Genomic DNA, 12,829 nt, shown 5'->3' with positions numbered 1-12,829 from the left:
AAGCGCATTGAAATAGACTGGAATAGTGATGTCGTCATTTCCTCTTCGTTACCATGGTGATCACCATGTTTCTTTCTAAACAAATGCAGGAACAGATAGGAATACTATGAAGTATACTGTTAATAAGAACACGCAGTTAATAATAAATTTAGAATATTTTGAGTACAAAATAAAGTTGACAGGAAAAAATACAGATTAAGAATATGGGTTCACTATTTAGAAAATGTACGATTAAATTTAGCAATTAACGAAGTAACACATAAGGAACCTTTTTCTACAGGGGCTACATCTCTAGGTAATCTGACAAGATAGAAATTGCATAAGTGATGCCAGCACCATTACCACGCAATGCACAATGAACAAAAGCAACTATACCCAATGTAAAAACTCTATGGAAGAGACTGATGAGCTGTCGGCACAGTGAAAATAGAACGAACATATTTGTTCTGAGAATTTTTAATCAGGACCAATTTCTGATCGGTTAACATGCATAGGATCTGTCCTTGTATTTCCTATTTACTTTAAAAATATATACTGATAGTACAACAAGAAAACATCCAATTATGTATGGTTCAACATAAGTTTTAAACACTATTTCTATAGATCTAAACGTTTGTAATGTAATGTGTGATACTGATGGTACTAAATAAAAAATTTCCAGCATTATTTGAATTTAATATCCAATAATAAATAAGCTAAGTATATTGACACTTAACGTAACATCCACATGTATAAATAGGCTACACAAAATCCATGATATCAGGGAAAACATTTAACTTTCAACGCTTAACATATTTTAACAGATTATTTACCTAATTGCTTGTTTTTCTATCTTTTCGTACTTTCATTCATTGAATATTTTTAAACATATATAAGTGTTGCTTTTACTCTAATGTTTGCAATCCGGAAGTTAACGCTTTACTGTTTTCGATTTGTACTTAAGTTCTTAGGCCATGTTGTTTAGAAAATAAAACTGGGATCACCATGGCAACGAGACGGATCTGACGTCACACTATTTCAGTGTTGTAAGAAAAGAAGAAAAAAGTATAACTCATAGGGTAGGATTTGGGATTTGGGTATCTTGACGAAACTTTTGGCCACGGTACAGGGGTGCATAGGAGAAGGACACCTCCAGGGGCGTACAGGACCAGCCAGATGTGAATAGAACATCCATCCAAGGCAATGGGTACCTATACCCACCTCAGCATGAGCGTATAGAAACTGTAGAAGCCAGGAAAGCGTCCTTTGCTGAGGCATTAATATATTGAAAATGATATAGAGAAAATATATTATGGGCCTCCAGTTTTCTACCAGTACCAGTTTTGTAAACTCGAGGCATAATTTGCATTTAGTTTGCTATAATCGGCATAAGAGTTATCGTGCAGGTCAAATTTTAGCACATTACTCGAAATAGTTGTTGAAAAATTCTCATTCTTTCACTAATATCCTTATTTTTTTCCAAAATGTTTGGGCTGGGTGGCATGACATTATTCCATTTAGCACAGATAAAATTCAAGAGGGCCACTATAAGTAATTCTTGAAAAATTACAATCTTTTACGATTTGCATATAAATACGGCGTCCGAAAGTATGGCATAAAAACTACTGTGCAAAAAACACAAACTAACCTGTACTAGGTGGTGGTTTCTAAACGGTATGAATGCTATCTAATCGAGTCAGGGCTGAGCGAAGCTATTGGGGGGTGCATCCGAAAGGAGGACGTGCCAGAGCGATGGTGAGTACGTATATGTGTAAGCAAAGTTAGTGAAAACTTCTACGTTTTAGCGATGATATTATTTTCAATAGCACGTATCATTCTTTCACACTCTGTGTATTGTGCAAAAATACACTGTTGGTGGAAAATAGTATCTAATACGGTCATGTAATTCAGTATTTTGTTCATTGTAAAGCACTTGTCATGATTTTAAACTAGTAATTCTACACTTGTAAATCTAACATACAGCTGTTTTGCTTTGTATTTAATTTTGTCTCATGCAGAAATTTGTTCCTTATAAATATGACATTTCATGCAGAATATTGAATTTTAATTGTAAATTTTCCAAAATGTAGTGTACGAGAATTTGGCCGACACCGCAGTTATAACTGTTTATTGTACTCTTTGGGTTAGCGGGGCCGCGAGACTTAGTGGTGGAGCGTTCTCCTCTGGTGCTTGGAGTTCCTGGTTCCATTCCAGCTCACACCAAGCGTTATGTTCCTCGGGGTTTTCCAGTTTCCTCCCACTTTCTTCATTACACCATTTCATTCATTTCTCATCATCACCGTCTCCTTTAGCCTTGCCGGCTTATTCGTGGGACGTAAAACTAAAAGATTTAATTTTTGTGTATGTTACATTGCGATTTCACAAATTTTGGGTGGTCGAAACGAAACTCTAGAACTATCCTCAGAGGAACAAATTTGCTCAATGTGGGTAAGATAAGCATTGAGTTATTAACTTTTCCTTTTCATTTAGTTTGTCGTCTGTGAATCAACATGGCGTGTACGAAGTGGACGAGAATTTGTTCACTTGGAAGAAATGGATTTCTACCTGAAACGTACTTAAGAAAGGTATACAACTGGGCTCGGACAGTGTAGTTGTGAAACTGGAGTAATAGTTAATAATTATCAAAGTTTCGATAATTGGGTGTCTTGTATCACTTTAAATATTGTTCTGGATGGTTATTGCGTCTGAAATTGGCTTTCTTACTGATTTATATACGATAATTGTTATTCTAAAATGTATGGTTAAACCAACTTTTTGGAAGCAATTAAATGTAGTAAAGGAATTCAACGAACAAAGTAAATCCTTTGGAAACTAATTATGTACAGTCCTGTTCAAAGAAACTGGATACCCATCCCCTTTTCGGGAGGCTTAAAGTTGAACCAATAGTTAAATCGAACAAAAGTGGATATTCTTGGGCCAATTAAGGTTTCTGTTTAGTGCCAAGGAATTATGATCTCCTACATATGGTTGTTGGAACATCATCCTTTGAAGCAAGGTGCGTGGCCAAGATTCTGATCAAAACTACTATTGGCTTGGCTGGTGGACTTTGAAAAACGAAATATTTAGATTCATGTCCCACAATTATGCCGGCTTGGCTAAAGGAGACGGTGATGATGAGAAATGGATGCAATACTGGAATGAATAAAGAGGGAGAAAACCGCAAATACGGTATTTATCCACCACAAAGCCCAGTTGGTAGAAGCTGGGATCGAACCTGGAACCCCGTGCACCAGAGGTGGACGCTATACCACTGAGACACCGTGCACTCCTAGTGGACTTTGAATGCCCAGTAGCAGCCTCGTTCTCCGATTTCTCACTGGATGCTATCACAGGCATTCTTCAATAACTGATTATAGTGTGCAGTTTTACTATACGGATCCATTGTGTAAGTAGTAGTAGAAGTAGGAGCAGGAGTAGGGGTAGCAGTAGGAGTAGAAACGGGTTAGATGCCCCGTAGGGGTTCGTTTGATTCTGTTCGCGACATAAAAATTGGCAAATTAAAGACCCCCACATTTTCCCATACATTTTACGATTTATGGATCCGTATAGTAAAACTGCACCCAGATTTCAAACGTGGTTTTATTTAAAAAAAATATGTCCCTGCAACTAGACATGGAATTTTAGGATATATTTTAAAATAAAGGAGGGCGATAGTTATAAGCACCAAGTGATACACGAACAGGGTCATAAAGTTGTATATAGAATGTGTAATTATTGAAAAAAGGAGGGACGAGCAGAAAGCTGCAGATCACCAGCATTGCGATCGCCGCGTTGTCACATTTCAGAAGATAGCTGCCTGTAGTGTAAGTTTACGAACGGTGTAAACCAGTGGCTCCCAAACTGGGGACGTGAACACTGAGCAAGAGGGACCCAAAATATTGATAGAAATAAATTTAAATTTGTAATTACAAATATTACAAATGTAACGAAAAGACATTAAATACCGTACAAGCACAAAATATCTGTTGAGTAAGCAATGTTTTCACTAAGAATAAAGCTAATAAATAATACTGCATTACAGTGATACGCAGAAGTCTTGATGGAAATAATAACTATAGTCTTACCAATTATTATTATTATTATTATTATTATTATTTAAGTTTGAGAATTTAATAGTCCTGAAATCATAGGACTGCTAAAAGAAAAAGCAGGTATCACCAATGACGGAAAAGGAATAAAATGAAATTTTTAGTTTAACTCCCGACGATTGTACCCTTTAGGCTAAGGGATGCGATGATTAAAACAAGTCAATGATGATGGAAGAATTGGTGTAATGAGAATGTGGGAGGAAACGGGGGTACACCGAGAAAACCCTCGGATATGCTGTTGTCCACCACAGACTTACTCGTCCAGGATCGAACCAGGGATCCCATGCACCACAGGTAAGCACTCTACTACTGAGCCACCGTGCCCTCTATGAGCGAAAAGGAAAGCGGCGTGAAATATGCATGGTTTACAAGATTGGGAACCACTAGTGTGAAGTATTATGAACGCGAGGAAAATTTGGGGCTGGGTCTTCGTCAGCCCTCTGGCTTCGGCCCTGCTTATGGGTATCATTTAAAGATACGATAGGAGTACTACAAATTGCGAACACAGAAGATACAAATTAAGATTCCTTCCCGTTGGTGTAGTGGCTAGCACGCGCGTCTTCGGTGCATGAAGTTCCAGGTTTAATTCTCAGTGCAACAACCTTGGAAAATGGGAACGCGTTACGATGCTTAGGATTCCACTTGAAATTGTAAGGTCACGTCTCAGGTAGCCTTGGTGCTGGAAAGGTACCGGTACTGGTACTTATATTTCAAGAAACTCATAAGTAAGATTAGAGTAGTTATCTTCATTTTCTAATCATTGTAACAATTAAAAATAGCATCAAAATGAAACTGTTTCTTTTGTTTAGTGTCTAGGAGACTTAAGCCCCCTTAACCCCCATGAATGCTCCAGTGCTTACAATATTTCAAAACATACCTATAATGAAGCAACAATCATTTAAGTTGATACATATAAAGTGAACAGCATTTCTGTGATGCAAATGTATATACAATACATAATGAAGAGGCCAACATGCAGAAATGTTTTGAACGGTTCATTATGAACACCATTCTTGTCATTCATTATCCAATTTTTTTCATTAAACAGTTGAAGCCTAACTAAGAATAATTACATTACTTAAAACCACGATATAGATGTGATGCACTTTCCGTAATGTGCTCAGTAACAACTTGAAGAGCACAAGGTGGAGACGTGGAATGGACGTAAATATTACGAGCGATTTGATCTTTGCAGCTTTCGTATTTCTATGGATAAGTCCACGAATTCAAGCCTTCCCATCTCGCATCCACTTGGCAACGTTGGGTGATGTTCTCTCCTTCACGCTGCGCAATGCTAACAGACTATCCGGATTGCACCAAACTGTAGACGCAGCAAGTGATACATGAATATGCTATGGATGAAAACTGTTTTATATATGCAGATTAAGAATATTAGGGGGGGGATTTTATGAAATGTTATTACATAACTTTTTTTAAATTTTAGCCTAGTGAATCTGGTTTATACTCACTAACAAGGTAGTACATATTTATAATACGCCTGTAAACTAATACATGGTAAAAGCTATTATTCGTACGAAAAACGCGCACCAATAAAGGTGGTCACTTCAAGTAAGCTTTGAATCTGTTCCGGTTCAGAACAGGACAAATATGGAGTGTACGTAGGGAGGAGGCGCGTCAGTGATGGTAGGTATTTGATTAACTAAAGATCTGTTTGTATCGTTAGTGACTGCCAGTGTTACCAACTGATGATTGAACGTACACTTCACGCACTTACGTTATTTAAAAGTGACAGTTTCAGTGTCTATTTTTTATTTATTTATTTTTATTTTTTTAATTTGTACTTACTGTCAGAGTCAGTACAATTGCATGATTAGTGATATTTTACGACATATATGTTACTTTTCGGTTCGGTTGACGAAGTTAACGAACTTCATTTATGAGAGAAGCATTCTTACAATTTTCACCATACTTAATATATTTTGTTAATCTCAAGTAAACAATGTGGTTCCTTAAATATTAATGGTTTCAGTTTATATCCTTTTAGCCTTATGAACAATATCTTTAAGCATTATAGTCTCTTCAAAGTGATATTATCACTCGCAAAATGTGCAAATACGACGTAAGGTAAAGAACACACTTCCCGGTTCGTATTTCTGCCTTATTATATAGTAAGATGCCGATATATTTCGCTTACTTGTGCAATCCTATTGTGAAATTAAGTAACATACTTCTTCCGTGGATTTTACAAATTTATTCCCCCATAAAGTGGGATAGCACCCAAAATTTTGCCTCCATTTCACACAATTGGGTCAGATGCCATTTCCCTCTTATTAGTTTTCGTTCTACATTTCTGTAATTTACTCCATTACTAGAGCATACTCACCCTAGGTTAGTTAATAAGACAATGGGTTTGAAAAAGTGCTATGTTGTGCTCTATTGTCTATTTACCTAATATCGCTTAATATGCGAACTTCTGTAGTCCGGAATTTAACTTCATTCTTTCCCCTAAATAACCACCTCACACTGATGACTTTCATTACCTTTTTTGTTACTCTTATGCAGACATTTCGTCTGATTCTGGTCATTTCTTTGAAAATTTTGTGATTCGGGGTCGCCATCTGCGGCACTTAACCCTAAATACAGGGTGCGGCAGCGTTCATAGCGTAATTTGACTTGCGTAGTACAATGACGTACTGCATGAATGCGCGCCAGCTCGTGCCGCATTCGTGTGCAAATGAGCTGCCATTTCGAGTGTGACAGTGATATGGAGCAGTGGAGTGCACAGCATCGTGCCTTTGCTGTTGAAAGTTATTTCAAAAATAACGACTCTGTTATTGCTACCCAGCGTCTATTTCGGCAACATTTCAACTTGGGACGTCATGGAAAAGTTCCAGATGGAGGGACCATTGTGAGGTGGGTACGTGCATTTCAAACAACACGTTCTGTTTGCAATGGCAAACCGGGAAGAAGTGAAAGAACTGTACGGACACCAGAAGCCATGGAAAATGTTCGTGCTGCAATATTGCGTAGCCCAAAAAGATCTGCTCGTCGTCATTCGTAAACTGTGCATATGCCCGATGGCTCATTCAGGAGAATATTGCACGAAGATCTCCATTTTCACCCATATAAGCTGCAGATTGTTCAGAAAATTAGGCCTCACGATTGGGTTTCACGAGAAACTTTCTGCTTAACTATGCGTGATCTCCTTCGGCAAAATCCACAAATGTTACACACCATCCTGATGTCAGGTGAAGCTCATTTCGAGTTATGTGCCCGCATGAACTGCACATCAAGCCCTTGCACAGTTCTCGTGTCACAGTGTGGTGTGGAGTTGCTTCCTTTGGGATTATTGGCCCTTACTTCTTTGAGGATGACAGCGGTGTGGCTGTAACTGTCACCAGTGAACGCTACCTAAAGATGCTGCAAGACTTCGTTCTTCCCCAATTAGGTATGGTCGATGTGGATATGGAACAATTATGGTTTCAACAAGACGGAGCGACCTCGCATACAGCCAGACTTTGCATGGATTTCTTGAGACAGACATTTCCAGGTAGAGTAATTTCCCGTTTTGGTGACATTTTCTGGCCGCCTCGCTCACCTGATCTTTCATGTGCAGACTTTTTCCTTTGGGGCTACCTGAAGCAAGAAGTTTTCCGAACATGTTGTGCCACCATTCCTGAGTTGAGGAATCGCATCAAAACTGCCGTTGGCAATGTCCCAGGAAATACGTTACGCCGAGTTATAGAAAGCTTCCAACGCCGCCTAGATGAATGTGTCGTGCAGAGGGGGCATCATTTGACAGGAATCATATTCAAAAAGTAATCCACACAATGGACAATGACTTACACATTAGTAAATGGCATACCTTTAACTATTAATTGACATAAGAGGTTATAAATAAATTACAGCTACTGCCTGATGGTGTGTTTTTAATATCCTACTATGAACGCTGCCGCACCCTGTATTTAATGTTCTAAATAATTACCGAACATTGGATATCTTTTGTAGTTCCTAACATTTTCTGCGCGTGGTTCCATGTTTTCTTGATTGTTTTGCTGTGGGCATATGTTTTCTCTTTTACAAAAGATAGGTTGTGATTTATTTCTAATTCTCAAGTTTTCATATCATTTCATTTCCAGCTGATAGGCACGAAACGTTCCTGCGACTAGTTGCATTCTTGTATTCTTGTGCGTTGTGCCAACTGCATCCTCCATTCGTCCGTAACAAGCCCTCCATAGTAATTTATTCCGAACTTGTGTCATATGCGTTGTGTTTATTCAAAAGAATACTTGTCACTAGAAGGTTAAGAGTAAACAACCAATATTAAATCTGAAGTAAAATGTATGTTTGTAGATATGTTGGTACAACTAATCTTTCATACTTTCAACTCTTTCATTATAGGTATCGGTTGTGCCTCAGTTAGCAGCCTCGCAGCAATGTCAAGATATAGGATATCAGAAGCGTAACTACGCTAGAGTGGCAGTAAGTAACCTAAGATTTGTACCGTAGTATGAGGTAGAAATTTGTACAATTATTTTGCTCTATTCTCGTGTGCTATTATAATCTTGTATTTCGTTACTTTAGTACAATTGGTTCAAGTAGACTGTTGAAATATTGCTTTTTTCTCTGTGTATGAAAACAATTTTGATCAATTTACGGATTTACTAGAAAGTATGATTTATTGTGTTGATTTCAGAGCCTTCCAAGGGCTAAATATGGAGGTAGACATACGGTGACGATGCTTCCTGGTGGTGGTATTGGGCCAGAATTGATGGGATATGTAAAGGAGGTGTTTAGGTATGTTGCAGTTTGGTTATTGATGATATAATTACCACAAAAAATAGTTTTTAAAAAAAGTATGAAAGAAACATAATAATTCTAGAAGGAATCTAGGCTTATGCTTCAGTTACATGCTGGTAACAGGTATGTATACTTTTTTGCACATTCTCTCTCTCCCTTGATGTATAAGTAAGTATCCATGGATCGAATTGCAAAAGGCTGTTAGACGGACGAGATAGAAAAATGGAAACTAAAACCTGCAGTTGCTGCCGGAAGTACATCGAAGTATATTAACTTTTCAACGGAACTGTACAAGCTCACTGTACACCAACTGTCGGTTTTTCTGACATTTGAGAGATAGAAAAGAATACTTACATTGTAAGTTTCATTACAGCTAAAATGTTTGCAAGTGTACAGTAAAATATATTTTTAAAGAGGCCAAATTTTTATAATTTTTGCAACCACCAAGTAATTCGACCTCCTGATGGATCATCGCAATAATAATATTATATGTTTTGGGGTATAATTGCCTTTGGTGCTTGCATTTGTGTTGTTAAATCATTTATGTTGTTAAGATATGTGCTCGATCTGGATACATGTGTATACTAGTTTGTCTTAGTATGTACAGTCTTTAAAAAGAAATCTAGCCTCTCTTTCAAAAGCCTTATTCTCGCAACGGTCGGTAGGAAACTGCTGTGGTTTGGCCTGGAGAAAAATCTCAATTGGCTAAAGAAGATTTGCGTGTGTTTCATTTAATACTGTTCATGGATAATAAGCAGAGTTGTTGGAATTTTGCCCAGACCAAAAGTACCGGTGTCCTTTGGGGGGTACTCTTGGAGTGTATCAGCCCTAAAGAATTGAATACACTTTCAAATCTTCAGAGCTAGCAAGTCCTTTCACAGAAGCCATCTGGAAGGGAATTCATTTTTGTGTGTATTATGTAGAATTCCCACCTCTTTTCAGAAATTGTCTATTTCTTTCTAGAAATCGGTACACAAGAGAGTGCCAGTAGTGCAAAGTGTCCCAAGGGTGGGGTTTCATGTGCGACAAGGGAGTTCCATAGTTTCTTGCGTACAACAGAACATTAATACCTAAATTATATTTTAAACAGGAATATAGCTTTAAGTATTCGTACAAAATTTGATAAAATCCACGTTTGCCTAGTAAAACTCATGGGGCTGTATTCCACTTTTCTAACTTTTATTTATTTATTTATTGACAACCCTGATACTGGCTTTTCAAAGAGAGATAGGTTGTATTCTTTAAAGAAGCCTGTTCAAAGATGAATATGTTGCGTGATAATTTATGGTAATCCCTGTTGTTTTGACCTTAGTTGCTACAATAAATAGTCTCATACTCAAAGTAGCAGCATTTGTAAGTGAAGAATTAAGCAATGCTTGAATTGGAATGTATGTGTTAGTTGCAGAAACATTGCATCTGTTATTATAATCAATTTTGTCACTTGATAAGCTGGAGAACATTATTATTCGTAAAAATTATGGGAATTATTTTGTGTTGTTAGGAACCATTTGTTTGCTTTTGCCTCACAAATAATACGCAGAGATTTATATAAAATGTATCTAATTTAGTATTTATTGTTATTATATAGATATCTGTAAATGACACTGAAACTATTATTAAAGGGAGAGGGGGAAGTTCTGTGCATTGCTATAAACGCTTCTTTTATCTTTGTGTATTCATATACATGTTTGATATAGATACTTATGTGTAGTAGTTGATACTGCATTTGTGAGTATAAACAACGTACTGTTCGGTTTAACGTATATTAGTGTTCGCTGAGTGTGTTTGTTCGTTGGATAATTTTGCAGATACGCTGGTGTGCCTGTCGATTTTGAGGAAGTACAGATTGATCCCACAAGTGACAGCAACGAGGATTTAGAATATACTATTACCTCAATTCGAAGAAATGGTCTTGCCATTAAAGGTACAGTTTTAGAACATATCATTATTTGTTGTTTCCTCATTAAAGCATTGCCTTCGAACGTTCATTCCTATAGTCACAAGTACAGGAGTGAATTACATTCTTAATGTGGGTGATATGGTATGTATATTATAACATGTGCGAGTTTTGTACAATAACTTCGAAAATTTAGGCCCAGTTTCCTGTATTTCATCATGTGTGTCCATCAAAGATTATTTGTTGGAAGTCCATAGTTGAAACGTTGCTTTGGAGAACAGTTATTGTTTACTTACAGTTGAACGTCTTATTTAGCACTGAGAGACGTAGTCGTAGAGTTTAACGTGGAATCCGAACCAGATGAGCTCTCGCTAAGAATCGAACCAAGTCTTCCACACCAAAAGGGGAAACTGTGAACTATGGGAAGAATCAGTTATCAGATATGAGTGTTGGCAAACATTTGTATTGCTTTTTGAAGTTTCTGTCTCTCTGTAGTAACATTATTTCATGTGTTTTTACGTATACGTATGTTTTGTTATGAACAATAATTGTGTGTGGGAGTAGAATATTGAGTCCCTTTTTGTACAAACTAGAACTTTCGTCAGATAGAATAAATGGCAGATGTGAATCTGACATGAAATGTGTTTTTCATCATATACTACTCAACAGCAATGGAGTTAACTAGATGTTTCTCATCCCATATAAGAACACCGTATTATGGCGCAGTGCACGGTGATTTATGGGGGAGAGACACTGCTTATATTGTTAGAGTTGGCGTGTTTCCTTAGTTGTCTTGTGATTATTTTCTCTTCGTGCCAAACGTTTCGTGCTTTCTTAGGTATGAAGCTCATCGCAAATATTTCGGCTTTTTGTTTTAAAAGTATGTAGATAAAAGAAGACTGCAGTGGCGGCAATTCATTGGGCCGAATTGGGGGCAGTTGCCTCTTCCCTGAATGTTGCTTGCCTGTCCCTTCATCTCGCCCCTCCCCTAAACACCTTCAGTAGTTTATGTACAAGTTCCTGTTCCTAACATTTCATGGGGTTTTTGTATCTTGCTTTTCCGTTGATACCCTAAAACTATCCATTGCACCAGCCTTGGATATGAATAACTTTTGACCTTCCAATACTGCAGGATGTCTGTCATTGTTATTACTTTTCTCTCGCACTACACAGGATCTTCACACAAATGGCCTATTCATAAATATATACTAATTGTACGTAAGATACATCTTAATTGTCAAGGCAGAAATATATGTCGTAGAGAGTTTTCATATAAATTACCTATTCTGTACACAGTATTTTGATACAGAGATATTTATTTATTTCAGAGAAACCCAGATACAGGTGAACCATTTTAGACTGGGATACAATAAAATACGTAATAAGCAAGTAACATAACGGACTCAAAAATGTAACAAAGAAAAAACTAGTTATGTTACGTTTCAAACAAGTTTCGTAACACTTCGATGATGCATGGTCAAGAGATTCTGTTAGTTTTTGTAAAGGCAAGGAATCTATGGATAGAAGCCCTTTTATATATATTCTTGGTCTTATATTTTCTTTTTCTTTTAAGCAAAACTTATTACTAGTTGAAGAATCTGGATGTGAAGTTGAGAGGCAGTGGTATATGCATAAGCTCCGTACATTATTTTATATAGAATATTTAAGTCGTATTGAAAAATGTACTTCAAGTCTCTTTACAATTCTATTGTTTGGTAATTCCATGATGTCAGGCATTTTGTGTCCAAGAATGCGTGTAAATATTTTGTTTCTTTATTTGATGACATACATCAAACTTCACATATGTGAGACAATACAAGAATGTGAAGCTCTAACATAAAAAATATATTTGAAGATCAGTTGGTTGAGTATATAAGTGAAAAGATGTATTCTGCCAAGATATTTCATTATTTCGTTTTTATGTACGTTATATGATGCTCAAACGTTAACTTCCAAGATCCTGATGGATTATAAGGGATGTTCACATTAAATAATTTTGTATGAGAACGTCCTGGATGTATTTTCAGTGTAAATATCATAGCAGCAGATTTTATATTCTACTCATCTTAATCGAAGGAGGGGG

At 37.0% G+C, this 12,829-nt stretch overlaps 1 protein-coding gene across 3 annotated transcripts in view; it reads left to right on the top strand.

Annotated features, from left to right (window-relative positions):
- The first annotated feature begins 2,415 nt into the window (after positions 1–2,415).
- Idh3g (Isocitrate dehydrogenase (NAD(+)) 3 non-catalytic subunit gamma) overlaps positions 2,416–12,829 on the top strand; it is a 57,835-nt gene continuing 47,421 nt past the window's right edge. For all 3 annotated transcript variants that reach the window (XR_014131827.1, XM_081761683.1, XM_081761682.1), the window contains exons 1-4: positions 2,416–2,564; positions 8,451–8,531; positions 8,746–8,846; positions 10,658–10,773. Coding sequence is in view for 2 of the 3 variants with exons in the window: in XM_081761683.1 (XP_081617809.1) it covers positions 2,490–2,564; positions 8,451–8,531; positions 8,746–8,846; positions 10,658–10,773 (373 nt within the window). In the remaining variant the exon portion in view is untranslated. The remainder of the gene's footprint in view (positions 2,565–8,450; positions 8,532–8,745; positions 8,847–10,657; positions 10,774–12,829) is intronic.

Source organism: Thermobia domestica, chromosome 6 (assembly GCF_964235325.1).
Source record: "Thermobia domestica chromosome 6, izTheDome1.hap1.1, whole genome shotgun sequence".
Taxonomy (NCBI): Eukaryota; Metazoa; Arthropoda; class Insecta; order Zygentoma; family Lepismatidae; genus Thermobia; species Thermobia domestica.
Note: the sequence above shows the minus strand (reverse complement) of the source record. Positions and strands in the feature narration are given on the sequence as shown.